We start from the raw sequence: 27,307 nt of genomic DNA on the forward strand, positions 1-27,307 counted from the left end.
GTGGGATGCAAGGCCACTGCGGGAGCTTGCTCTAGTGTGCGCGTTTGTGGTGGTGTGGTACCTTGCTGATGGTATGACATGATTTCTGTCGGTGATGATGTACATACTTGGAGAATAAAGATGTCTGGCTGATATTTTCACCCTTCCATTCTCCTCTACAGCAAGGCCAGCTCGATGCGATAACGGACCGGAACTGCCTTCTCTGACTCTCTGCCTACTTTTTTTTTTCCATCTGAACTGCCCAGTGGCTGCCTAGATCTGGTTTAGTGCCGTTAGCTGTCACCTCGCGCTTCACATGCACTGCTTGCTGTTTGTTATCTCATAATCAGCCCTCCGAGCCTTCTTAAAACAGTCTTGTCTGCCTGACTCGACCGACCTCTTAACTCGCGCTCATCTTCCGACCAGCCTCCCCCAAAAAGAAGCTGGTTCATTCAAATATCACCACGAAACCCCAAGAAGTTGACACCCTCGGTATGTTTTATCCTACTCGCAACACGAGACCGCAGAATCTCCCTGAGCGCCAGACTCACAAGTCGACAGTGATCTACTCACAGCACAACCCCGTTTGAGCACGTTTCGACACCAACCAAACTATCTTCATCATGACCACTCCCGAGGTCTCGCACGGCCGTGGCGGCGCCGGAAACATCAACAAGGACGACACCAAGTACGTCGACGGCGAGGTCGTTCGATCTGGCGTCGAGGGCAGCCACCATGATGGTGCCTATAGCACCGGCCGAGGTGGTGAGTTTGCGATCCCCTTCTCTATGAAGCGCAAATCGCACATCATGGTTCCCCTTGCCATTTCACATGCTCCTTTCATCATCATCACAACATCTGCTCGGCAACGGGGAAAAAGATCGTGAGAGCAAGCGCAACGAGACTCGTCCCGGTCATCTTATCAGCAACCTTCACCCGCGCCAAGCCTCCAATCCCTCGCCTTTGCTAGTCGCGAGCTCCACAGATAAGGCTAGTCAGGCCTAGCTTCAGCTACGAGAGCGCCACAAACTGCAGCGTCGACGGCCCCCGGGAAGGCATTTTTAGCGAACACCCCCTGTCCAACCAAACTGATGCTTGCCGGTTTGAGAGAGAGAGAGAGGGGAGCCAAAAAAAAAAAAAAAAGAAGCTTGAACTGACGAGATGGGAAATTACAGGCGCTGCCAACATTGGCGACGTCGGCACCCGCTCCGCGACCCGCCTGGACAAGGACGTCGTCCCCGAGGCCGCAATCCGGCCCTCGACCGACAACTCGGACTATCACGTCGGCCGCGGCGGCGCTGGCAACGAGCATCTGAGCAAGACCGCCGAGGTCAAGAAGGCCAACGGCGAGCACGCCATCGTCGATGCCCCCATGAGCCTGGCCGATAAGCTGAAGCGCAAGATCTTTGGCGGCTTCGGCAAGAAGTGAACGAGCGGAGGGGAGGGTTTTGGGTTGGTTGAGTGGTGGGATTGCGTTTGCGACGGGATAGGCTGGGCTGCTACGCTACGGCTTGCTCGACGAACCTCCTCTTATACCTGTGTGCCGGCAATACTCCTTGCAGGCGCCCATTCGTTACTATTTTTCGTTGCGAGTTGCGAGTTGCGTTTGGCACTCGAGTTCTGCGCTCCCTTGGGGGACTAATGATATCCTCACCGTTTTGTGGTTTTCTGCAAACCCTCTCTCTGGTGCCTTCAGTCGGACCAGCCTGTGCTTTATTCGTGCTTGAATGGATGCGATGCGAACGAAGTCATCTGCCGTGCGGCTTCAGGGAGTCTACGGGAAAGAATGTCTGAACACACGGACATGCCGCCCCTGACCCGCGCCGAGACACGGCCTTGACAGCCATCTGATTCGGCACGATTTAGCCGTGTTGTAAATAATTGCAACCCGGTTCCGTGCGTTGACGAGCCTTCTGTGGTAAAATAAGGACCAAGAGAAAACAAGGTTGATGTCACCAGAGTACTGCTGTTTCTCCGCCGACTCCACGACCAGTGGCCATCCCCGCAAACCCGCAAACGGACACCCAGATCTGGGACGAGCAAAGCCGCTGATGTCTTCCCATCTGACTGCGGGCTACGTAAAGGGGCATACATATGTGCTCGACAGTCAGGCGCCTCACAAAGGAAGGACGGCCCGGTATGCTCTAAAAAATGCGTTCTAAGGGAGCCTTTAGAACGAGAAGGCTTGCCACGATACGGGCATTTGAGCTCACGTTGGATCTGGAGGTGCTGGTGGACGGTATTTCAGGGTATCACCCATGTCCATGTCGAGAAATGAAACTCCGAGGGCTGTCGAAGGCGCGCAAAAGTTCGTTCTTTCGCTTTCTGTCGTCGGTAGCTGAACCACTTATTGGCTTGTGTTGGAGTGTGTTGGAGAACAGCCGGATTGTTGTACCAAAGCGTCAGTGCTTGAGAGGAGTTGTCAGACTGGCCGGGACAGCTGAGTCGATGACATACTCTTCTTGGTGATCAAAAAGTAGGGCAGATTGGGTTTGTGAGAGTAGACAGGAACGCGCATATGTGATCGGTCAATGACAGGAATGGTACGCGTGTTGGAGGAGTCATCAGCTGATGGTCTAGTGCGTATAAATATTTTTATAACCGTAGAATATTTGCCTTCGGGCAATTTGGTCAAGTAAGATCCACCGCTCGTTTATTTTAGAGAAACCCAAGCACTAACCTAGCCACAGTTTGAAACGATACAGAGAAGATGTAAGTTCTCCACTGCAGGGCTCGAGTTCGAGTCTCGCATGCTGACTTCCAATTTAGTAGCATGGCCCCTGCACTAAGGATGACACGCTTAATCAAAGAGAAGCTACCAATTTTTTTTGCACTTTTTTTTTGGTTCTTCTTTTTTTTTCTTCAATCCTTTTATTCCTTGATTCCTTGATTCCTTGTATTTATTGGTTTGGCTTTCTCTCTATACAGCTTAATCAACCACTTGTTCACATGGATTTCTTCTCAAAAGCCTAAGAAGCGCGCTAGGTAGATTAAAGGCCGGCTTGGCTTAGAATTCGAACCCCACCGCGCCAGCGTAGTTGGACATATAGCGGGTTGGCACCGCCAGGTGACACCTCCAGCTAATTAGATCGTGCACTGGCCCTATCACATCGTCTGGTCTCACCGTGTGCTGACTCTCGCCGTCATGGCGCCGCGCAACGAGGAGCATCCGGAACAGCGACCGCTCGTCCAGCGTCTCTTCTCGACATCGGCCCTCTCCAAGCGCTCCTTTCGTTCGCATTCGTCCTCCTTCGAGGCCGACGACGAACGATCAACCAGTCCTTCAGCCGCCTCGGGCTTATTTGATTGGACCATGAATAACAGCACCAATGACGTTGCTGGCCCCTATGGCGACGAGGCCGGCCGCGACGACTACCCGCCGCCGTCCTATCCCGGCGAGGACACCCGCCCGACGAGCCCAAAGGAGCTCCGGGGCTGGTACATGTATGCCTTCGCGGCGGAGACCTATGTGATCTGCGGTATGTTGCTGCCGGACCAACTAACCATGGCATCAAGACCGCTGACATAGCAAGACAGCCATCGCCTCCTTTATCCCCATCCTCCTCGAATCCTTGGCCCGCGAGAACGGTGTGCTGCTCTCCGACCATACGACGCCATGCCGGCAGTCCTACGACAAGACGCCCAGCGAAGACAGCGGGCAGTGCGTCGTCTACGTTCTGGGCATCGAGATCAACACCGCCAGCTTCGCCATGTATACGTTCAGCGTCAGCGTGCTGCTGCAGGCGCTGATCGTCGTGAGCATCAGCTGCGCCGCCGACCACGGCAACTACCGCAAGAAGATGCTCTTGGGATTCGCCTGGATCGGCAGCTGCTCCGTCATGCTCTACATCTTTGTCAGCAAGTCCACCTACCTGCTCGGCGCGCTGCTGGCCATTGTGTCCAACACGTCGTTTGGTGCGTCCTTTGTGCTGCTGAACTCGTTCCTCCCGCTGCTCGTGAGGCATCACCCGAGGCGCCTGCAGGAGGACCTGGACGCGAGCCAGTTCGCGGCGGTACCTGAGAACGACCCGGAAGCAGAGGAGGGCATGAGCGGGTCGACGGCGGCGCTGCTCCCTCGGCAGGGGACGGGCGCGGACAGGGCGAGCCTCAGGTCGGCCAAGACGCACGAGGAGATGACGTCGCTGGAGCTGCAGCTCTCGACGCAGATCTCGGCAAAGGGAATCGGAATTGGGTACTGCGCGGGCCTGTTGGTGCAGTGCTTGGCTATCTTGGTGCTCATCAAGATGAAGAACTCTACATGGGCACAGAGACTTGTGCTCTTTGGCATTGGAGTGTGGTGGACCGTCTTCACGGTCCCGGCCGCTATGTGGCTACGACCCAGACCGGGGCCGCCTTTGCCCTCCACGTCCAACCAGACGGGCATCCGTGCCTGGGTCTCCTACACCCTCTACGCGTGGAAGTCGCTGTTCCGGACCATATCGCTGGCGCGGAGGCTACTTGATATTGTCCTGTTCCTCGGCGCCTGGTTCCTGCTGTCCGACGCCATCGCGACCACGTCGTCGACGGCCATCCTCTTTGCCAAGACGCAGCTGCGCATGGAGCCGTGGGCGCTGGCCATGATCAGCGTCATCTCGACGTCGGCGGGCATCGCCGGCGCCTTCTCGTGGGCCTTCATCTCGCGGCGCCTCGGGCTCAAGCCGCACCACACCATCCTCGCGTGCATCGCCATCTTTGAGCTCATCCCGCTCTACGGCCTGCTGGGCTACCTGCCGTTCGTCCGGGGGTGGGGCGTCGGCGGCCTGCAGCAGCCGTGGGAGATGTACCCGCTGGCCGCCGTCTACGGGTTCGTCCTGGGCGGGCTCAGCGGGTACTGCCGGTCGCTGTACGGCGAGCTGATCCCGCCCGGGTCCGAGGCCGCCTTCTACGCGCTCTACGCCATCACCGACAAGGGGTCGAGCGTGTTCGGCCCGGCCATCGTGGGCGCCATCATCGACGCCTCGGGGGAGATCCGCCCGGCGTTCTGGTTCCTGGCGTGCCTGGTCGGGTTCCCGGCGCCGCTCATCTACTTTGTCGACGTGGCCAGGGGCAAGAGGGAGGGCGAGAGGATGGCCGAGGCGATCGAGGGGTTCAAGGTCGGGGGTGGTGGTGGTGGTGGTGGCAGTGGCAGGAGCGAGAACGGGAACGGGAGCAGTGAAGGAGAGGGGAATAGGAGGGCGTTGCTCGCTGGGGTGGATGGTGAGGACGATGACGACGATGGGGAGGAGACGGAGAGGGAGAACGCGGGTTTGCGCCGTTGAGGGAGGCGTGGGATGTTTGTATGTGCGTGTGTGCGTGTGTGTTTGCTTCGGTTGCTTGCATAGCGAGGAGTTTGGGGGTGCTTGTTACATGTACCTTCACTGGGAGTGTTTTTCAACAGAGCTATTGGACACTTCTTTTTTTGCATGGCTACTGCATTTGCATTATCGCTCCGTGTTTGGCTGCAAGAGGCGCGCGCCAACCTAGGTGTTTAAGATTACGAGGGGTTACTCCGTAAGCTCGACACGACCATCATCTTACTCTACTTCTCCTTGCTCACAGCTTGACGGATTAAATGGAGTCGGCTATTGTCCAAGGTGAGAGCTATGCGCACAAGATACAGTGTAGATACTCATCTCCGGCGCGTGTGTGCTCCTCCTACTGTTCCTCGATGTAATGTGATTGGACGGCGACCTTGACTTTTCGCGAATGAAACTTGGTCAGATTGCGGTGTTGGTCAGCGGATATGGTTGGTTGGCAGAGCGGCACTGTGCAGTGCCGATTGAGCCGGTATTGGCTTCATCAACCAAGCAAAAATGTACTTGCGTTTGTCGTTTCCGGGAATTCAAAGTCAAAAAAAGGACTGTACCTAGGTAGATACAGCACGGAAGTTCAGAAAGCTGTATTGCACCACTGCTGGGTGGCTCTGATGGAGAAATGAGAAATGAAGAAGCTCCATCGGCCTGTCTGTCTTACTCGATTCGAGGTCTGAGGCGCCCACCTGGCGACATTGGGTGAGCTGAATCCAGAAGCTTCCTCGCCTTATTCACACCCATCCCTCCTGCTCATCTCGGTAGCGCGTTGTCGCAGCTCCTGTAGCTACCGGTCACGTGCAGCTAGCCCACCGATGAGCTAACAGCTGAGGAAGGGTAGGGGGAGAGGCGCGAGAGGAGAGGTACCTGCCACGCAGCGCAGAGGTACTTCTGTCTGTCACTCGCTCTGGTCTCCTGCCTCCCGTCATCCCTGCCGGAAAATGGGGGGGGGGACTCTGCGCTTGGCCTGGTTGGGTGGGTCGTCGTTTCCCTCTTCTGTGTGGCTAGTGGCTAGTACGTAGCATGGCAGGAGCTCGAGAGCAGTGTGAGCAGGTAGGCTCAGTAGGTACCTCTCCCACCTTCCCTGGCTGGGTGGGCACCTGGGCACCCTCGTCTCGTCTGCTAGTGTGGCGGGATCTGGACTGGACTGACTGGGACAGGACTGGGAAAGGGCGAAAGAGGAGAAGACGCGAAATTTCCCACTCGAACCTGAACGGAACAACAAAACCTCTTTTTTGCGACATAATCATTGCAGCCCGCCGTCGCCATCCTCGCCCCCCTCCACCACCGCCCCAAAGAGCTGCCCATTGTGCTTCCGCGCATCGCGCGATTGCCTCGTCCAACGCTCAGTCATTCTCAAGGCACTCCTTTCCTCTCCGCCGCCGCCGTTTGTGTCATTTTTTTTTTTTTTGAAAGGGGAGAGCTCCAGGAACGCGGCCGTCGGGGCCCGACTCCCTCTCGAAGGAAAAAAAAACCCAATCAATCCCTGAGCGCCAGCAGGCAAATTCCCCAGCCACCCGCGAATCCGTCACATCGCACATCGTCCACTCTTGGGCTGACGCCATCTCCCCTTCGCGACGCAACCACATCGCCATCCGGCCTTGACTGTTCGGACACGGTCGCATCTCGCATTGATCCCGGGTTTCTTTTCTTGGGTCGTGCTTTTTCTTCAAGAGATTTTGTCGCGCTCCACTCTTGCCTTCAGAGATAGAGAGAGAGAGTGCCCGCTCCTGCCGGATCCTCTTCTGACCGGAGTCGCTACCTGTCTCCTGCAGCTTCCCATCTCGTCACTACGCAGCTGTCGCGTCGGGATACCATCGAATTTCCTTGGACAGATTTATCAGGCGCTCGATCATTTGCGATCGTCTGGCGCGCGCCAACCCATAAGCGGACTATCCCGTGCCTCCGTCGACAACAAACCTTACTACCGTCCTAATACCGAATAATGGCTTCTGCGCGCAAACGCCCGAGACCGGAGATCGACGAGTCGTCTCGTGCCGAATGCCCCTTCACTGTCCGGCTCGTCGACCCGAAAGAGAAGGACGCCAAGGGCAAGAAGCGCAGAAAGCGCGAGTCGACCGACGAGGGCGATGGAGCCAAGAAGATCCTGAACCAGCTCTCGCCGTTCGCGCCCAGTGGTCGCTTTCGCACCTATGATACACTGGACGTGCACTATGCTGTCGACCCTCCCAAGAGATGGTCGGAGATGACTCGATACAATAGCTTTGTCCGTAAGTTGTGAAAGCTCCTCCCCATCCCCCGCCGAGCTCGTTTTCCCCTAAGCGCATTCGCGCTGACGTGTCATATAGTCAATGGCGTCAAGTACCACAGTGAAGGCTTTATTTATATTGCGAATGAGTCCACGATAGAGCGGCAGAAGGACGCAACCAGAGATCCCATGCAACCAAGGAAGAAGTCTGATGATGAATGGGTTGCGCGCATTCTCGAGATCCGAGCTAGTGACGAGCACCACGTCTATGCCCGAGTTTACTGGATGTACTGGCCGGACGAGCTTCCCCCAGGTACTTACGACGGCAAGAAGGCGGTCCAGGGTCGCCAGTCGTACCACGGCAATGCCGAGCTGATCGCTTCGAATCACAGTGGGTATAACCTTACTTGGGCTATCAGAAAGATGCGCTGACAATGTTTCTCTAGTGGATATCATCAATGTTGTCAGCGTAACCTCGCAGGCGCAGGTCAATCAGATGATCGAAGATAACGACGACGACATTCAGAATGCCCTGTACTGGAGGCAAGCATTAGACGTACGGACGATGGAGCTTTCGGTTGGTCAACATGCATCCCCCCTTGTGCTCGACTCTTGTGGCTAACATTTGTTTGTTGTCGACAGACCGTTGAGGCTGTTTGCAAGTGCGGGCAACCCGCCAACCCCGACAAGACTCTGATCGGATGCACTGCCGAGGGATGCACCAAGTGGCTACACGACGAGTGTCTCAGACATGAGCATTTGATGAAGACTTTTGAGCGGTTGGGCAGAGACAAGCCGCACAAGAAGGCTGCTGATCTCGTCAAAGAGGAGAAGAACGGAGACGAGCCTAAGCGGCCCCTGAGCCCCACGGAGAGCGGCGCTGCCATGTCGGCAGAGCAGTCCATTGACGTCAAGGCCGATGTGGATGGCGAGGGTGTCAAGGTAAACGACAACGTCGAGGTGAAGCGATTGGAGGATGAAGCTGCCGAGAGCAACCGAGGAGAGTCTGAGCGCAAGAGCGAGAGCGCACCGGCGGCGCCAAGCTCGGCACGCAAGCCCGGCCGTCCGAGAAAGAAGAACGAGTCGCTGGGTCCCGATGCCAAGAACAAGCCATACGAGGGACTCTTCGAGGCCGCCCCGAGAATGGACCTCACGCCTCCCCAGATGGAGATCACGGATCTGCGCGACGGGATCGAGGGCGGAGAGAAGTCGTGGCTTGAGCCGATCCACTGCCTCGTCTGCGGTGCGCAAGTTCACTAGCAAGGACAAACGGCCCGACCACCTCAGAGGTCATAGTCCAAAGGCCGCAACGGCCGCCCACGTCGGAAATAAAGAGTACTCCCAGAGGTCCACTCTTCCGACACTCGATCCGGGACCACAGAACCGTCTTCGTATCTGCATGTGTCTCTTATCCAGACTTGCAGATGGTGTGGACGCTCGACAGCTGTGTCCCCTCGCTTCAGGACTCTGGTTCTGTACACGGTTACGGGAGGTCGAGCCCGCCGCATATTCTACGTTTACCATTTATGTTTACGGCTAGAGGAGCAAGAAGTAGGAAGCGTCGGTGCGGCAGAGCTGGCTGCAGCACGGTCGTTGTACGTGTCTCGAGAGAAGGTGCAGGATGGCCGAGGCGTTGTTTGAGGACTCTTCGCAACATTTTTGGTTGTTTGGCTATGGCTTTTATGGGAGCCAACATTGATTCAATTTGTACACTCTCGAGGCAGTGGCATACTGTATGCTGCAGCCTGGGAGCAAGTGTCCACGACTGGAGTCGGGGAGAGCGTCTTGATAGGGATTTGTTTCCATACCGAGAAAACAAAAATATATGTCGGCTACCAAATCGTTCAATCCCCCTCTCCATGCACGGAAAGGTCCTTGAAAGGTCTGACACGAGCAAGAACGAACTCCAAACTACCAACTGTACATAATCTACTTTTTACATTACAAATTGTTTGCTTGGAAGTGACGGGAAGGGAGGGGAGGCCGGGTTGTCATTTTTATCATACTTTAACTCCTGACAGTCAATCTCATGATTTTTCTTTTTCAGCTCCTTTTTTCCCCCCTCCCTGTGGTCTCCTTCTGTCGAGTGGAAATATTCAAAAGGGGGAAGGTTTTTTTTCTCGGGAAGAAAGGCAAATAGGGGAAGTCGTTTCTCACTCCATCACGGAGCGGCGTTGATCAGGGGCCCTTTTTTCGTTATTACTATCCGAGATGTAACTAACATCCGCTGCACTGCTTTTATTTCGAACAATCGGATCACTACCTACAAGAGAGCATTTGATATTCTCTGGCTGTGTGTTTGAGCGAGGGTTATCTCCTGAGATTGGTGATGCACGGGAGAGGGGTGACTCCTTCACGCCGTTGTTGGGACGATGGACGTGAACGATGTCTATTATAATCTCGTGGCGGAGGAAACTCGTACGTACATGATGAACTCGGGAGATACAATACGATACACACTATTCTCTCATGCAAGTCACATCCCGTATCACCTCCACGCAAGTCATTCATTTTGGACCGTTTCGAGCACAATGCTATCTATCGTACAAGGCGGCATCCCATCCCTGGTCCCCAACGCTTTCCGAAAACTCTACAAATAGTCAGTCCCCATACACAAAACCCGATTAGGAGGACGGACCCCCTGCGTTCTCCATCTCCATCTCCATCTCCCTCCGTCCGCCCTTAGGAAGTAACCTCCTTGCTGGCGCCCCTCCTCTCGCCCCCCTTGACCCTGCGCAGCACCCACACGCGCGGCTCCATCCTCGGCCCAGCCCACCATCCGCCCGTGAGCCCGCGGACCCTGTCCCTCACGGCGGCGACGAGCGCGCCCCGGCCCACGACGGGGGTCCCCACCCCCGGCGCCGCCCGTCCTTCCTCCGCCTTCTCGGCGTCGGCGGGCACGTCGCCCGGCCGGAGGACCTGCACGCCCGCGTAGGCCTCCACGACGCCGACGGGCTCCCACTCGCCGCCGCGCACGGCGGCCCTGTCGCCGACGAGCAGGTAGTCGAACCGCGTCCAGAAGGTGGGGTCGCGCAGCGCGGCCTCGCCCTCCGTCTTGTCGAGCACGAGGACCGGAGGAGGCGGGGCGGCGGCGGCGGCGGCGGCGGCGGCGGCGGTATGGGCGTCAGCGTCGGCGTTGTTCTTGTTGCCGTCGGTCTTCTTGCTGAGGACGCTGCCTGCGGAGGCCGAGTCCGCGTCGGGCAGGTGCGGCTGGAAGTGCGTCGGCAGGGCGCCGCCCGTGCCGGCGCCGAAGAGCGTGACGCCCGTCATGCACGAGAGCACGTCTGCGTGGACGGGGACGACGGGGGCCAGCACCACCGCGTTGCCGGCCGTTGCCGCTGCGGCGGAGGGCGGTGCGGAGGAGGAGGACGAGGACGAGGAGGACTCGACGACCTCGCGGAGGAAGGCGAGGGCCTCGCCGCCCGGGTAGTTGAGCGAGGAGAGGAGGAGCATGCCCGTGCTGGCGGCGAGGCAGGCCAGCACCGAGGCGGCGACGAGGAGCGCGCCGAGGCGGTAGGCCGGGGACTTGGCCGCGCGGGCCGAGACGTGCGCGGCGCCGAGGGCGGCGGCGGCGGTGAGGGCCGGCACGGCGTAGAAGACGAAGCGGGCCTCCTTGTGCGGCTGGAGGGAGTAGATGGCGACGAAGAGCAGGTTGGGCACGACGAGCTGGCAGGCGGCGCGGGCGGTGGCGGGCTGGCGGAGCGCCCAGGGGAGGAGCGCGAGGTAGGCCAGCGGGTTGAGCAGGAGGCGCGGCAGGGCCGAGGTGAAGTAGTAGTGCCAGGGGCTGACGCCCCAGGCGGACGCGGAGCCCTGCACGGCGTTGTAGTAGAAGCCCCAGAGCTCGGGCCAGAGGGCGCGCTGCCAGAAGTACGAGTCGACGGGCACCGTGATGAGCAGGGCGACGGCCGAGGCGAGGGCGAAGGGGTAGGCGACCTTGTCGAGCGAGGTCAGGGGCACGGCGAGCAGGTAGAGCACGTGGCTGCCGAGCAGGATGGCGACCTCGGAGCGGAAGATGACGGCCGCGAAGACGAGGAGGGAGATGGCGAGGCGGTGGCGCGCGGTGATGGACCTCGGCGTCGTGGTGGGCAGGAGCAGCGCCGTTGCGATGGTGGCTATATGTTGAGGCGTGGTGTAAGTCGTCCGGTCGGGGGAAAGGCTTGGCATCATGGTGAGTTCCGGGGAGGAAGAGAGGGTACTCACTCATGCCAAAGGCAAACATGTTGGGCAGCGTCCGCGACGCGTAGAATATGACGTGGAACTGGCTGGCCTGCAGCGCAACGTACCATGCCGCTGCCGAGCTGCCAAAGGCCTTCTTGACGCTCAGAGCAAAGAAGACGAGGGCACCGGCATTGAAGAGACCGAGGATGGCCCTGACTATGAACTGGGCATACTGGAACCCGGCGATGGCAACGATGGGCTGGCCCAGACCGGCGAGCAGGACGGCTCCTACAAAGGTCCTCGGCACGGCACCGGGAAAGGTGAAGTGGTCGTAGCTGGCAGCCAGCCTCTTTCCAGCGTTGCTAGATATGGGCGTGCCGTAGACGAGAAGATCGTGGGCCGCTTGGATGTTGAAGGACTCCTCCACCTTTGTGTACGGTGCCACAGCAAGATGGAGGAGGACCAGGGCCGGTATGGCCAGAAGTAAGAGTGACAGGCGTAGGTCTATGTGTATTTGTTAGCTTTTGGGACTGGATGTGCATGGTGATTGAGGGAGCTGTGAGAGTGAAGCTCTATGATGAGCTACCTAGGTAGCGCTCTGCTGGTCCATCCGTACCTATGCCTGCCATGTTGGGAGTTTGGGTCTGCTCGGAATCTCTGGAGGTCCTTGGCTGTATCATCCACTCCTGACGTGAAGATGCGGGATCTCTTTTGCTGGTTTCAATCTCAATCAGGTAGAGAGGCAGGTTTCCGATTTATCTCATCTCATTTCATCTGTCTGCCTTGCCCGCTTCTCACAACTCAAACAGTGATCAACGCGCTGTAAGGACCCCCTGTCTTAGCGGTTGATCCCTGCTGAGCCAACACCCCAACTACCTAGGAAAGGCACGCTAAGAGGGGCACATCTGCACTCGGTCCAATAATCTTCCAGCTTTGAGAACAGCAGTGCACCTGGGCTAGAGCTCTCCTCAACCTCGCCCTAAAAAAGAGTCGACGAGAGAGAGAGAGAGAGAGAGATAGAGACGACACCAAATGCGACCGTGGCCATTGTCAACCAGCCTGACGACAACACGGCACTGCAACTTCCCACCAGTACGCGCAGCTGCGACGACCAACCGGCCCTGCGTAGACCTCCCATAATCACCTCAGTGGCCTGCGAGCACCCTTGTCGCCAAAGTGCCACCGCCGTCAAGATGGTGATCCTCGGGAGCCTGTTGTACAGTATGTTTCCACGCCTCAGCTCAGTGCCCTCCTTGCTCTGGCGCTCTCTCTCTCGACCCATATGGCATCTCATCGAAAAACACAAAAGCTGACCGTATCATTCCTGCAGTCTCGGTGCTCCTCATCAACGCCGTCGCCATCCTCTCCGAAGACCGATTCCTCGCGCGCAGTATGTTCCCCCTCTCCTCCCATGCGACCTGAACACGGGAGAGAAGATGCTGACAAAAGTCTGGCGGGCGAAAACACAAGTCAACCTCTCCCCCGCATCCTACGACCCTGCCTTTGGGCAGTCGGCCGACGCCAGCGTCAAGGCCAAGATCATCAACCTCATCGCCAGCGTGCGGACACTCATGAGAAGTACGTCATCTCCCCCTCCCTGCCACCCCCCGGCGGCCCAGGAGAATACAAACTACCTAATGTTGTTTTCCATGTAACTGACCATGTTCTTTGTCTCCTCCTGCAGTACCCTTGATCGTCATCAACACCCTCATCATAGCCTACGAGCTCGTGCTCGGTTAGATGGACACGCGCATCCCAAGGCGTCGAGTGGGATAGTCCTCCCTGGTTCCAAGCCCGGAGTAGAACGAGAAGCACCCAGCAAGGCCCAGTGGGCGGGACGTCAGGGCTGCTTAGGGGGGGTTGAGTTCGAATAGAGCAGGGGACAACTGGCGTTTCTGGAGTGAAGACGTTAAGAGAGAAGAGCCAATATGCCGCATGGGGACTGTACTATAATGACCAGCAAAGGTGTAATGATACATACATGACAATAATCGTTTCCCACATGATAGTCCAAGTTCCAAGTAGGAGAACCTGGACGGCTGTTTTCCAGATGTCATGGCAGGCAGATCTCTTACAACCAAGCAACTTCACATAGAGGGCCTTTCCTGCAATGACGACAGGCATTCAAAAGGGTTGCCATCACTGTAAAACTATAGACCCGAAAAGAGTCATCTCTCTCACACACACAATCAGTTTTGATTAGCACTATGTGACCAAAAGTCAAAGTGTCTGTCTGTCTGGATGCAGCAACACAATCAACACCAGCTATATAGAAGAACAAAAAAAAACAAACATCACCAAACTCAAATGGCCAACGAACGAAACAAGACATTTCGTTTCCAGACGCCATACAAAATGCTGCACACACGCACACACACACACATATATACACACCTCCCTCTCACACATGACATGACCAACCAACCAACCAACCACCCCAAATACAAACATCCCCAAACCAAGAGACATTATTAAGTTGGGAAGGGGGGTAGGGCACGGGCTCCAAACAGGGTCCGTTGCCACGCATGCATCGCAAAACAACCTCCTAGAGCCGTAGTCAACCAAGCAGACTTTTCTTTTTGGTGGGGGAAAAAAAAAGAGGAAGCACATTCAAAACGAGACGCATTGTTTCAAATGGTCCGTTTTGTTGTTGTCGTCTCTACTGAAACACAGAATTGCTCTTCTTCCTCCCGAGGCTGAAGCTAAACCGCTCCTTGAGCGGCTTGTTGTCCCCCGTCGCCGGCGACGACGGCGCCACGTTCCCGTTGCTGCCGCTGTTGCCGTTGCCGTGGTGGTGCTCCACCGTCGTCACCTCGCCGCCCTTGTCCTTGTCCCGGCCCAGGATGCTGCCGAAGCTCTTGCGTGACATGGACTTGCTGCCCCGGTTCGACCGGTTGAGGAACCCCCCGCCGCCGCCACTGCCCGAGGTCACGCTCTTGAGCGGCGTCGTCGTGTCGGCGCTGCTGTTGGTGTTGGTGGTGTTGCTCTCCTTCTTGCGCAGCTCCGCCTCGCTGGCCGCCGTCTGCTTGCTCTCCTCGAGCGCGCGCTTGAGCTCGTCCTCCTCGGCCCGGCGCCGCTCGCGCAGGGTGTCGAGCCGCTCCTTGCGCGCCCGCTCGTCCGCCGCCGCCTTGTCCCTGCGCGCCCGCTCGTCCAGCTTGGCCTGCTCCTTCTCCGCCGCCTTGCGCGCCTTCTCCGCCGCCTTGGCCTCCTTCTTCTCCCGCTCCCGCTCCTCCTTGCTCTGCTTCTTGTCGGGCGTCGGGGGCGCGGGCGCGAGGGGCCGTGTCGGCGTGGGAGCGGCGGCTTGTGGGCTCCTGAGGAGGTCCGGCGCCGTCTGTGCGTGGTCCAGCGACACAAACTCCTCGCGGTCGTCCAGCGGCGACCCGGGCTGCACTGTCATGTTTCTGGACAGGCCGCCTGCCGTGCCGTTGGGCTCGACGCCGAGTGCGACCTCGGCCTTCTGGCTCGCCAGCTTGACCTCCTCCAGGCCCTCGGCTTCCTGCTCCGCCACGACATTCTCAAAGGTCGTCTCCCGGTAGAAGAGAACGTACGCACAGGCCGTCCCGGGCTTGTCGCCAAAGAAGTTGCGCACGAAATGCTTGTCCACCGGCTCGACCATCTCGTCGTCAAACAGGAGCCAGCCCCGGTCTTGCGTCTTGATGATGGAGACGTAGTGGCCGTGGTAAGCATGCCCGCCAATGTGGACGACAACTGCGTACAGCTCGTAGAGTCTGTCCGGATCCTCCGCATCGTCCGTCGTGTTGAACATGCGCAGGTGGTAGGGATAGACGATCCGGTGGAACAGCTTCTCTAACCTGGTGAAGTCCTCTGTGTACTTGAAGCGCTTGAGGTGCAGGGTGAGAATCTTGGGAAGCTTCTTGATCTTCATGCGCTTCTCGGCCTCTTGCAGACCACCGCAATGGTCGCAGTGGAACTTGTTCCTCTCGCACAGCATCTCCTCGGCCGAGAACTTCCTCAGACATGACGTGACTGACGAGTGCTCCTCCAGGTCGATAGACAGATCGAGGAAGGTTTCGTCTCGCTGCGACGCCGTCTCGCACGTGAGGCATTTGGTCTCCGAGGTGAGGACGCCCTCAAAGATGTCGTGTACCCAGCCGGTCCCGGGCGACCTCGTCCCAGATCGGCCATTCGCCACCAAGCCAGCACCAAGCGCATTCTGAACCGACTGCGACAGCCCCGTCTCCGTCTCCTCCTTCTCCTTCACCTGGCGTTGCCTTGCGTTCGACTCGACGTTCGTGATGACGTCGTTCAGCACCATGCCGTAGAACTCGTGCGCGTCCTGGTGCATCGATGTCCGGAACATCTCGTTGTCCCGCCGGAATATCTCGAGAAAGCGCTGCGGGCTAATGACGCCTGTCCTCGTTTCGCTCTGGCGAAGGGCCATGAAGATATCCTTGAGTCCGGTGAAGGTACACTCATCCATGCCGTAAACCGTTGCCGACTCCTGCGTCAGCTCCAAGACGGGACCCTTGATCATGGCCTGCTTCTTCTTGTACTCGGGGGAGTCGGGGCGGTCTTCTGGCTTCAGCGGCTGGCCTGGTATGGGCTGCCCCGAGTTGATGAGCTGTCGCTGCTTCAATGTCTGCGACGTCGACAATCCCTTCTTTGGGGGCGCAGGCGGCGGAGGCTCCTTGACGGCCGGCGGTCTGATCGAGACGTTGACCCTTGGCGCCGTGCCGTTGGGGGTGTCTGAGGGCGAGAGCGGGGGGTAGTTGACGACATTGTCCCTGAAAGGTTCGGAGAAGTACAATGCTTGGACGATCGAATTGCAGTAGCTATACCCATGGTCAGTCTCGAGTTAAAACAACAGACATTTGAGCATATTGCGCGTCTTTACCAGGTGTTTCCGAACTGTAGGTTGTTGGAACGATCATTAGCGAGACTCTTGGTTGGTCGGCGACTTTTCGGGGGAGGAGGAGAGGAGAGGACCAGCCACCTACGTTTTCCATGCCAAAGAACTTGTCTGTCCCATCTTCTCGTACCGGGCCTGCGTTCGCCAGCATCTTCTCGAGAGGCGTGACCTCTACCGGCGGTTCATCCTTCTTCTTGTGGGCGACGGCCGTGCCAGTGGTGCCGCCAGCAGTGCCCTGAAAGGTGAGCGACTTTGTGTTAGCCGACGGTGTCCGCGAAAGCGGCGGGACCCGCGTGCTCTCGAGGCGCAAAGGGGCACGCTTCTGCCTCGGAGAACAGGAAGCAATTGGTGCTCTCTCGACTTACATTGCTTGTTTTCAATTTATTCAAGAACATCGACATGGTGAATCAGATGCTGCCTCTGGGAGCGATTGCTGGTGGTCGGAGTTGCCAGGTCGGGGAATCGGCACTATCAGCCCGGGAGCTGCTTGTCGCGGGGAGGGAGCGCAATCGGAGAGGCAGCCTTAGCAGCGCAGTCGGGGGCCCAATGTCGAGGAGCATTTACGGCACGGAGAGGGAAAAAAAGAGGTCCAGAAACTCAAGAGCAATTTCCAGTCAAGAGGCGGGACAGGATTGCTATGTACAATGGCAAGGAAAAAGAGAAGCGTCAAGCGCTGGAGGAGAAGAAGTGGTTGGACGGCCGAAGCGCGACTGGTGGCGCACAGGGTCTGGAAATGGGGTTGCAAAGTAGTGTAATATCTGCGTGGCAGCGGGAGGAGGATGTAACTGCTGCAGGTGTGTGTACGGAGTATGTATGCGTGGACGGAGTGCGCAATGTGTGGTGTATGTGTGTGTGTGTGGTGTGTGGTGTGCGTATGTGTGTGGGATGAGGAGGAGGAGGAGGAGGAGGAGGAGGAGGAGAAAGAGGTACTACTTCAAGATCAACCACCGCCGCCTCTTGAGAAGAACGAACTAATGTAGCTAGGTACTCCGTAGATCCAGGCAGGTAACGAACAAGAGGAGAGACACTAACTTAGAGCAAAGACAGCGCCCGCCCGCTTCCCTTTCTGTTCGACTCTAGTTTGCTCCTCTACTGGTACTCGGCTGCTGTTGGTGGTGGACTTTTCCGGTGGTGCATGTGGTGATCAGGGCTGGTGCTGGTTCAGAGCGGGTCCGGGGCAACTTTCCCCAACGAGGTCACCCGGTCCTGGGTTTTTGGGGGCTCCAATTGGATTTCCCAGCGCTGTCCCCGAGGGAGGGGGGCAAAAAGATGGGGGAAAAAAAGAAGAATGTTTTAGCGAGACCAGGGGGGTCAGAGCGAGCACAGGCTGCAGGACCACACAGGGCATCAGTGCGTGAAAGCGGCGTGTCGTCTCTGTATGTATGTGTGTGTGTCTTAGAAAGGGGGAAGGATTTGTTTGATATTCGCCTGAGGGAGCGAGAGTAAAAAGGGCGCAATTGTTGAAGATGTCGGTCCTAGATGTGTCGTCGAAGCCGAAGCGTCGGCGGAGCAAAGATAATGGTGGGCAGGCCCCTCGCCATGTACATGCGGTACATGCGGTATCTACTACGTATCAGAAGGATCAGAGGTACTTTTTTCCCAGGCCGCTGGCTGGCCCCGTTAAGTCCGCCTCCGCCGCCTGGAGGGCCAGGCCAGATAACGAACTGGGCGTTGTTCTGGAGCGTTGCATTTACTGGGGAAAAAAGACATGCGCACAGTAACGCCACGAGGGAAAAGAGGAGAGCAACTTGGAGCTGATTGACTAGGAGGGAAGGTTAGCAAAGGCCGGGTCGCCGCTAGCCGGGGGCAGCTCAGTCCACCGTCGTCTGAGCCAGGCCGTCTTTCTGAGTACAAGTAGTTACTTGTAATACCCCCAGCGCCAAAGAAAAGACGGGGACCTTCCCGATCGTCTCGACGGCTGGGACGCAAGGTAGCTCCGTTAGGCTGGAGGCGCTTCCACCACGCGGCGGGTGGTGCTATTCTGTCTTTGGGTAGCATGCATGCGATGTGGACAGGGATCCGACACTACGAGTACTACAAGTACTGGGTGCTCTCTCACTGGTCCATTCGCTCCCAACAGCCATTCACTAACTAGTGAGTGGGCTTTTGCGCAAGAGAGAGATGGAAGATGGAGAGAGCGAGGATGAGGAAGACAGGGAGTCAGTGAGTGAGAGTGTTACGGGTAGGTAGCGCGAGGTGATGGGATCATCGCATGGGCTTGGGTGTACTCCGTACGCATGGATTCTCCGCAATCCCAAGGATGTCCATCCTGCTTCTCGTCTGGTCTGGGACGCCCAGAGCCGGCGAGTAGCTGGAGCAAGGTGATTGATGGCTAGGTAGTTACAAGCTACTTAGTGTGTACTGAGATCGACGGCTGAGAAGACCATGAGCACATACGTACCTAGTCAAGTAGTATGAAAATCATCCACCAATATCCTCCCTTCTATTCTCACAGAGAGGCGACCTGACATCATGTTGCACACGAAAGCCAGTACGACCTTGAGACAGGCAAGACAGAAACAGGCAAGACAGCCAGACCCATCAAACCCCATCAGACATTTGTCCGTTGTGCATTATCACCTGTCCACCAACGTAGTCTATCTCACGGTCTCTGGATGATATCTTCTCGACTACCTTACTTTATCTATGGAGCCGCCGCGACCTGCATAGGAAAAAGAGGTACCTACAGTAGGCCGTACAGGATACTTAATACATTACCTATGTAAATAACGCACCCCGGTTAGGAATTCCTTCCTTCACCTTTCTTCAAAGACACCAAAAAAAAACAGCAGGACCCCCCGTTTCCAACCTCGTGGTATTTGCCAGATTAGCCGACTTTCCTGATTTTTCTGATGGACCGACCACCAGGCAGGTCCTACCTTGGCATGATGTCTCCATCACCTCCCACACACTCAGCGACAACAGCTGATTAATGTCAGCCCTGAGCTGGTCATCGTCGCCGACTCGCGTCGGTGATCTCTCCACCGAGCAGCTCCGAAAGAGGTCAGCTGCTCCCCCTCGTTCGTGGGACTTCGTATGTATCGTGTTGCCCAGGCCGCGGTATCTTACCTTACCCAGATAGATCCGTTCTGTCATTTGTTTTTTTTTCGACGGCACGGGCGGGCGCTTGACCGTCTGACACCTCTTCCCGATCTATCGATCCCGTCAAGGCCGTCGAAAGGAGCAAAGGGACCCCCGAAGAATGTCCCCGAGGTAGGCAAGAAAGAAAGTGTAGGCATGTGCCTTGACTGTAAGCGAGGTCCTCCGCCGGGCTTTCCCACTCATTCTATCCAAGAAGGGCCCCCAAGCCATCATACATCAATATCTGCAACTACCAAACTCTGTCCCGGTCCCAGCAGCACGTCAAATAGAGCACGAACCCGCGTCCCGTCAGAGCGGGAGCTGCCCGTGCGTGCGTTCGAGCATGCCCATTTCCCTCTCCCTCTCCCCCTCCCCCGGTCCCGGTCCCGGTCCCGTATCACCTTAATAAGCTCAAGGTTTCACCCATACTCTTCCTTGCAAAAATGTCAAAAACATGCGCATGAGAAACAAAAACTTTCGTTTGTCCAAAGCTAATGCAAGCCTGTCCTGTCTGCTGCACGCCAGCGAGCCGGGGCATCAAACATTCGAACCTCCTTCTCTGGGCATATGCAGGCGGCGTGCGTGCCTACTTACATGCATTGTACACACCCCGCATATCCCAACATCACATACCAACTTTGCCCTCTTTCTCTCTCTACCCCCGCTCCCGATTCGACGGGACACAGCAACAAGGCACCGAGAAAGAGCCGGTCGATGCATCCCATAACCCCCTCCCCCTCGTGCATGACTTGGCAAGCCCATTTCTAGGTGTGGCTGTTGCTTAGCATTCCTGGTCCCGTCTTCTGACAATGACAACCTGCAAATCCGGGACAGGTAGACCCGGGGCCCCCCATTCGCCTATGGAGAGCCCATCCATCCCTGACTGTGTTCGGTTTGTGGTTTGAGTAATAGATCTTCAGTGCAAATACTTGTACGTACAGTCCCGAGGCTTGTAAGCCGCAGGCCCTCTCTCTCTCTCTTCCTGTTGTCCATATCCGCTTTCTGCAATATGACGTGCAGATCAGATCAGGTCATGGATCCAAACAAGGCCCAACAGCTGTACAAGTACTTTGCACCCAACTAACTAAGCCCTTCTCAGTAAATGGAATCGAGGGCTCAGCATACTTGTAGAATAGCAAAGCTGGGTCCCCGTTTCCCGCCACCCCCGCATTCTCTTAAACTACTTGAAAGCTGTTGGTCGTCCTTTAGCTCGAACAAACGAACAAGAATCGTTCGAACAAGCGTAGGGCAGGCAACTAGGCAAAGAAGGGCTTAATCGGCACATGGTGCAGAGGGCTATATCCCCTCAACAAAAAAAAAAAATAGGACACGGTTCGTGATGGAGGGAGGGTTGGGATGGCATGTCTGCCAGAGGATCCAGTACCATGGACGGATACAGCACACCCATTCGCTTCGTACATCCAAGCCACCACGCGCTTCCACCCCCAGACTTTTACAATGTAAGGGCGTAAGAAACAGCGACGTTCTCTTCACACCTCCCATCTGACCGAATGCCTACCAAGGCTCCTCGTAGAGCCCCCGCACTAACGAGGCCTCGGGAGCTTTGCTGAATCATCGTATGCCCCCATCCTCCATTAGTTCTACCCGGGAAGAGCTTTGACGGGACCTTCGGGGCGGGCTTGCGTAAATCATAATGACGAATACCTTCGCAGCCGGCAAGACTGATAGCTCCCCTGGTTTCTCCACTGTCGCCAGTTCCCATGTGGTGGTTCCTTGCTTCGCTGGACTTTATGTCTCAGACTGACCTATCCGCAACTCGTGTTTCGAACTCAAATAGCTCGCGATAACGAAGAGGCCGATGACCAGACTCTTGGAGAACAGGCTCATCATGAATAATCATCGATACCCAAGGCACAAGGCTCCAGACGACACGTCCAGGACGAATCAAGTTCATAACCCGGGCCACGTTGGCTCTGGGCGGTGGAAAAGCCGTTGGTTCTAAGATCGATCTGTATCGAGAGCACGAAAGAAAAAATCGTTCCGATTTGATATTACACCGTATAGACAGAACCGACTCTAGACTGATAATGAAAGTGCCAACTTCTCTCGTTCGTCTTGGATCCGTCGCAGCATCACATATACCATCAAAGCTATACCGTGCAGTTCAGCACGTCCTCCACGACATCACTGCCCATCGTTTCATTACTCGTGATCTCCCTCACACACTCTTTTCTGCTGCCAATCACTGCTTGGCGGGCGGCGCGGCACCACCAGTCGTCGGGAAACCCATGAAGACCTTGAAGTAGTCCTGTTGACACACCTTGGATTAGCGACGCTCTCAAGAGGCAGGCAAGACCCCCCCTCCCCAAACAGCACTTACATAGATCGTCCACTGCAGACCGGTGAGGGTTCCGATCATGACAATACGAACGCCGAGACCGTTCCAGAGACCGCCGAAGCCAATGTCCTTGTAGATCCGGGAGACGACGGCACCGAAGGCCTCGCCGGGCTCGCGGTACGCGTTGAGCTTGCTGACCATGACATCGGCGGGATGGGAGACGATGGCGCAGAGAATACCGGCCAGGTAACCACCAGTGAAGGAGACGCCAATCTGGGCACCCTTGCTGTAGTCGCTCTTCTGTCCGGGGAGGCGGTCGTAGATCATCTCGACAATGGTCTCAAACGAGGCAAACTTCATCATGGTGTAGGGGATCTGGCGGCCCCAGAGGGGGTAGATGCCCTTGTACAGGCCGGCCCAGCCCTCGGCGGCGGTGATCTTGCTGATGCCGTCAAAGGTGCCGCTATAGGCCGCAGGGATGGTGGTCTGCATGCGGACCTTGACGGCCTCGAAGGGGCAGAGGGCGATGTCAGCCAGGAACTCGGCCGAGGCAGAGGCGGTCAGGTAGAGCACAGTCTTGTACTTGGCAGCCGCCTCGGGGCCGGCCATATCCGAGTAGGTCTTCTTGAAGTACTCGTACCATCCGTACTTGAAGGCACCCTGGGCCGAGTAACCCAGCAGGGTCGGGCCCCAGCCAGTGAAGATGCCACGAAGGCCCTCAGCCCGGTAAATCAGACCCCATCCCTGCATGTTGCTCTTGTAGAGCTTGGCATCGACCTGGCGGCGACATTTGACCAAGTCAAGGGGGGTGACAGCAGTGTGAGTGAGGCCCTGTTGGTCAAGTCCGACGTGTCAATTGATTGAGATGCTGGGCAATATGGGAAGCAGTGGTGAAGGCGACTTACACAAGCCAGCAGACCTCCCAGGGTGCAGGCGGCATAGTACTGGCCCGAGAACAGCTCGATCTTGCCAGTCTTGGCCTGGGCTTTCGCGCTGGCCTTCTCAAACTCCTTGGTGGCCTCGGCGCTCAGCTTGTTGGCCTTGTCCTTTGCATCGTCGATGACCGAGTAGGCCGAGTAGAGCTCCGGGCGTCCCCGGTAGGATACCTTCTTGGGCTGCTTTGGGGCCAGAGGGTGGCCAAAGGTCGACAGCAGCGCGTCCTGTCTGGGGTAGAGGTACGACATCTTGACTGTAAGCTGTTGGCAGCAGCGGCACTCTAGCTGGTACTCAAGTCAGTCTTGTCCAGGCTGTCGAATTGACCATGCAATCGGCTCTCCAGATTGAAAGCTTCTAGCAGGAAAGCGAATGACAATCAACTAGAGCGAGTCAATTCTCGACTCGAGGCGAGTTGGAAGTGACGTGCCGGTCGCTGTTGCCGACACTTCCGGAGTTAAGATAAAGACCGTGTATATAAATGGAACTCACCAGTCAATCGCGATTCACAAAAGACCCACCAGACCGAGAAGCAGAATCTCTTGATGATACCTCAAAGGGATGGATGAAGTCCCGGAAAGAGAAGTTTTGATAGGATAGCTGGGGTCGGTAGAGGTGGTGAGCTCTGGATTGAGGAGAGGGAGAGAAAAAATGGGAGGGGAGCTGCGGGAGCAAAACAAGGTTTCACCTTTCGTCCAGTTGCATGATTCGAGGAGGGAGACTTGGGAGGGAGAGCGCGGCAGCGGCAGAGTGTCCAAGCCAGCCAGCCTGTCGCAGAATGCACTGCACTGCTCCAAAAAGCGCGCCATCCATGTTCACCATTACTGATTACAGCTGCGCAATTAGCAGATGGTGGGTGGTATGCGACCATCATCCATCCATCACCGACCACTCAGGCAAGCTCCCGCTCACCTCTCTCAGACAAAGAGGTGTCAGGAGTGACGTCGGTGGGGTCTGTGGATCGCTCTCCAGCGCCATATCAGCGAGTTTACTGCCTTATCGCAGGCTGATGGTGCTCAGAACCCCAGATTTCTCTCCCTCGTTAGTGCAGGAGTGCAGGGCCACTTGGCATTAATCCCGTCGCATGTCCAGCAAGCGATCTTGATAGTGAGTGAACTGGACATTAGTCTAGGTATTCTGGTCAAAGAGAAACGCTCTGCAATAGAGGGTCGAGTTGTGGCCAGACTTACCTACCTAGGTAGTTAAAAGGCATGGTAAGAGTACTTCCCCTCTATCAAAGCCCCTCGGATATAGGTAGTGGGATAGCCCGTATGATGATCTCTCTTGAGGAAATTCCGTCATCTACTTGTATCTTGAGTAACAGTCTGCTGTGCAAGCGATCGGATCTGGCAAATTCCATCTCGAAATTGCTCACCTGCACGCCTCAAACCGAGTATTTCTCGTCGCCATCCGGCCTCCGGCCTCTGTGGATACAGCGGTGGGGGCTCAACTGCAGGCTAGAACCCACCCACTTGTCCCACAAGCATGTGATTGATTGGCCCACACCGCAAAAGCTTGGGGAGGCTCGGGATTCTCTTCTTCGGATCACCACCAGCCATTGATCAACCGTTATCACCATTCAACGAGCACAGAGAGCCCCCACAGACAAGAAGCCATGGCCGGCGTAGCAACTCAGGCGAATAGCAGCATCATGGGCCACAGCCCCCTCTCACAGCCCTTTGTCTCAAAATGGGCGTCGAGGTATCGCGGGGTAAGAGTCATTTCCCCTTTCCTCATCACGTCACTTGGCGGATAACGATGCTTCGAATTGCTTCGAACGGCACATATGGCAAAACAAGAACCGACCAAACTGACAAGATTTCTCTTACAGGCCACAGTAGAGGACCTCGACCCGCCCGCCGCCCTCTCCCTCAACCCGTCCGACACCGTCTCCCTCGCCCTCCTGTCGGCGTTCGAGCGCGACTACACGCACCTCACCGTCGTCGACGCCTCGACGCGCGCCCTCCTCGGCTACGTCTCGATCCCGCAGCTGCAGGCCATGCTCGACTCCGGGCGGGTGCGGCCCGAGGACGAGGTCCGCAGCGCCGTGACGCGCTTCCAGCGCAAGGGCAAGAAGTTCCACCTCATCACGCTGCAGACCCCGCTCGAGGACCTCGAGTGCTTCTTCGAGGGCGGCGTCACGGGCCAGAAGCAGGAGTTCGCCGTCATCACCGACGAGCGCAGGAGGTTCGTCATTGGCGTCGCCACGGTGCAGGACCTCGAGGAGTTTGTCAAGAGGAGACCGGCGTGAAACATTGCTTTTTCAAAGGAGCAGACGAGAGGGAAGAAGCCGGACAGTGGTGGCGATGGAGAGAGATTTCATTCATGATTGGAAGCTAGTCGCTTCTCAGATTGGGGCGGGGCGGGAAAGGTACATATGAGATACCGCGGGGCGAGGCGAGGCGAGGATCAAGAGCATTGCATGGCATATCAACTATCGGCTGGCGTTAACTTCGGGCGTCCGACTGCGCAGACGACGCAAAGGATGCATATTCAACATGGAGCAGGCCGGCTTGGGACATAGATGATTTTTGGTAGACGGAATATCAAACGGAGTTTCCAACTGTGAGCCAAACGTGCTTGCTTGCATTGTTAAAAGTGTAGAACCTCGACGATTTGCCATCAGACGGGGAGAGCAAGTCCAGCAGACCAAAGTCTCCTCTCATCAAGAGTCAAATTCTGGCTGAGCATCCACTTGAAAGAAGTCTCGTCCTCTTCCAGCTTCTCTTTCCCTGCCGAGAAAAACAAATCCAACATGGGTGTGTCTTCTTCTATACAGACTCTTCTCCCCCCCTGCCTCCCACCACACAACCTCTCTACGCAACATAGTCATAGTAAAGGTTCAGCTCGACCCTCTCCTTGCCCTTGGTGATGACAATGTTGCGCGCGTACATCCTCTCCCCGTCGACCTTCTTGAACCCCCAGACCTGCGTCGCGACCCACCCGCGGTCCAGGCTCTCGACCCAGCTGAGCATGTGCAGCTTGCCGTCCTGGCCCCCCGCCGTCTCGCCCTCCTCGTTCCAGCCCGCCTTCAGGAACTCGTCCTCGACCTCGGCGAGGTCGACCCAGCGCGTGCGGCCCCGCACGTGCCCGAAGAGGTAGTCGGTGTGCTCGCGCAGCGCGTCGTCGAGGCACCGCCGCTCCGTCGTGCCCTTCATCCCGCCCGTGCCCGTCTGCTCGATGTCGACGTGCGTGACCGGGTCCGACGTCGGCGCCGGCTGGTCGGCGTTGGGCCCCACGGGGGAGGGCTCCGCGGCGAACTGCTTCACGTGCAGGGTGATGGTGGCGAGGCCGACGACCTTGCGCGTCACCCAGCCGACGCCCTGGAGGGCGAGGGCCGGGTCGGTGCTCGAGGAGAGGGTCTTGTTCTGTTTTGTTTTGTGTGAGGTGAGAGTCAGCTAGGGTTTTTGGGCGAGGGGGGTTTGAGAGAGAGTGTGTGTTGTGTATGAATGGGGAGGGGCGGGGGGGGGAGAGCTTACCATGACCCATTTGCCGTTGAGGTCGGCGATGGACTTGGAGTCGGGCGCAGCCATGTTGAGAGAGGAAAGTCTTATATGCCCGTAGATAGCTGGTTCAGTCAGGTACGAGGCTCCGGGGGGTATGACAGGAATAACAGTCCGTAGGATGTGCAAGAGGGAAAGGCTCTAATAAAGGGGAAATGGCAGAGGTAGCTCACAGGAAAGCTGGGAGGCAATCAACAGTTATGTAGTCCTTTGGGGGGCACCTCTGCACAGCGAGGGGAATGTGGAGATGGGGGCCGATCTTGAGAAGAACAAAATATAAAGATACCCAATGAGCTATCGACTGTGCCTGTTTTTATAATTCGATGCAATCTTATTGTTGTCTGTGTGTCTGTCTGTCTGTCTGTCTGTCTGTCTGTCACAAGTAAAGAAAAGACCAGTGCTAGGGCTTTCCCCCCTCCCTCCAACCGTTACAGAAAGGCATGCGCGTCGTCTCTGTTTCGGCCGAGGCATCTCCAAAAAGCACAAGCAACCAACAAACAGATGCACAAGGGCAACTCCGTCATCAGAGAGCTGCTTCGCCCCCACTTGGCCAGGGCCCCCTCCGGGCCCTCCCCCGCCAAAAGCGGTAGGAAGACCGCCCAGATGGCATCCCTCCCAAAAGGCCAAAAGGGGCATAACTTCTACAAGTAGGTACCAAGACTCGCAGCTCGCATCTCGTCTTTGCGGGGGGACACAATTCAAGCACAGCTGAAATTGTGTCCTGCACCATTCACAGATAAGTGGCCTGGTGCATTGGCGCTCTTCACCTCCGTGCGGGACCGTTGGTGAGCCCTTTCGGTCCTAGGCACAGCTGCAGGCCATCGTCATATGCAACGTGCCTCACTGGTGCGTGCACCACTGGGACCACCCGCCGAGAAAGCGTTCCTAGTGACGGGGACCAAGGACGGGATCCTGACCAGAGACAGCTTCAGGGGCATATTTAGCGCTTCTCAGGAACGGGAAGATAGGCGGTGGGGTCTTGGGAAA

At 56.9% G+C, this 27,307-nt stretch overlaps 8 protein-coding genes across 8 annotated transcripts; 4 read left to right on the forward strand and 4 right to left on the reverse strand.

Annotated features, from left to right (window-relative positions):
- Positions 1-602: 602 nt before the first annotated feature.
- On the forward strand, positions 603-1,408 carry E0L32_009612 (uncharacterized protein; the record flags this gene model as incomplete). The annotated part of the gene is made up of 2 exons (XM_031144596.1): positions 603-862; positions 985-1,408. 2 exons carry the CDS (start codon positions 603-605, stop codon positions 1,406-1,408), a joined length of 684 nt encoding a protein of 227 aa, XP_030990619.1.
- A 1,716-nt stretch (positions 1,409-3,124) lies between these two features.
- On the forward strand, positions 3,125-5,237 carry E0L32_009613 (uncharacterized protein; the record flags this gene model as incomplete). The annotated part of the gene is made up of 2 exons (XM_031144597.1): positions 3,125-3,458; positions 3,517-5,237. The coding sequence occupies 2 exons, from the start codon at positions 3,125-3,127 to the stop codon at positions 5,235-5,237; spliced, it is 2,055 nt and encodes a 684-aa protein (XP_030990620.1).
- A 1,975-nt stretch (positions 5,238-7,212) lies between these two features.
- Positions 7,213-8,736, forward strand: E0L32_009614 (uncharacterized protein; the record flags this gene model as incomplete). The annotated part of the gene is made up of 4 exons (XM_031144598.1): positions 7,213-7,498; positions 7,577-7,867; positions 7,923-8,032; positions 8,119-8,736. 4 exons carry the CDS (start codon positions 7,213-7,215, stop codon positions 8,734-8,736), a joined length of 1,305 nt encoding a protein of 434 aa, XP_030990621.1.
- A 1,422-nt stretch (positions 8,737-10,158) lies between these two features.
- E0L32_009615 (uncharacterized protein) lies at positions 10,159-12,263 on the reverse strand (the record flags this gene model as incomplete). The annotated part of the gene is made up of 3 exons (XM_031144600.1): positions 10,159-11,588; positions 11,677-12,138; positions 12,251-12,263. 3 exons carry the CDS (start codon positions 12,261-12,263, stop codon positions 10,159-10,161), a joined length of 1,905 nt encoding a protein of 634 aa, XP_030990622.1.
- A 2,030-nt stretch (positions 12,264-14,293) lies between these two features.
- Positions 14,294-16,905, reverse strand: E0L32_009616 (uncharacterized protein; the record flags this gene model as incomplete). The annotated part of the gene is made up of 4 exons (XM_031144601.1): positions 14,294-16,427; positions 16,490-16,503; positions 16,593-16,826; positions 16,870-16,905. The coding sequence occupies 4 exons, from the start codon at positions 16,903-16,905 to the stop codon at positions 14,294-14,296; spliced, it is 2,418 nt and encodes an 805-aa protein (XP_030990623.1).
- Positions 16,906-21,788: 4,883 nt separating this feature from the next.
- Positions 21,789-23,068, reverse strand: E0L32_009617 (uncharacterized protein; the record flags this gene model as incomplete). The annotated part of the gene is made up of 3 exons (XM_031144602.1): positions 21,789-21,854; positions 21,927-22,715; positions 22,790-23,068. 3 exons carry the CDS (start codon positions 23,066-23,068, stop codon positions 21,789-21,791), a joined length of 1,134 nt encoding a protein of 377 aa, XP_030990624.1.
- Positions 23,069-24,468: 1,400 nt separating this feature from the next.
- On the forward strand, positions 24,469-25,068 carry E0L32_009618 (uncharacterized protein; the record flags this gene model as incomplete). Its single annotated transcript, XM_031144603.1, has 2 exons — positions 24,469-24,528; positions 24,649-25,068. The coding sequence occupies 2 exons, from the start codon at positions 24,469-24,471 to the stop codon at positions 25,066-25,068; spliced, it is 480 nt and encodes a 159-aa protein (XP_030990625.1).
- Positions 25,069-25,633: 565 nt separating this feature from the next.
- Positions 25,634-26,350, reverse strand: E0L32_009619 (uncharacterized protein; the record flags this gene model as incomplete). The annotated part of the gene is made up of 2 exons (XM_031144604.1): positions 25,634-26,185; positions 26,297-26,350. The coding sequence occupies 2 exons, from the start codon at positions 26,348-26,350 to the stop codon at positions 25,634-25,636; spliced, it is 606 nt and encodes a 201-aa protein (XP_030990626.1).
- Positions 26,351-27,307: the final 957 nt, after the last annotated feature.

This window comes from Thyridium curvatum, assembly GCF_004353045.1.
Source record: "Thyridium curvatum strain D216 chromosome Unknown NODE_71_length_214541_cov_85.463701, whole genome shotgun sequence".
Taxonomy (NCBI): Eukaryota; Fungi; Ascomycota; class Sordariomycetes; order Thyridiales; family Thyridiaceae; genus Thyridium; species Thyridium curvatum.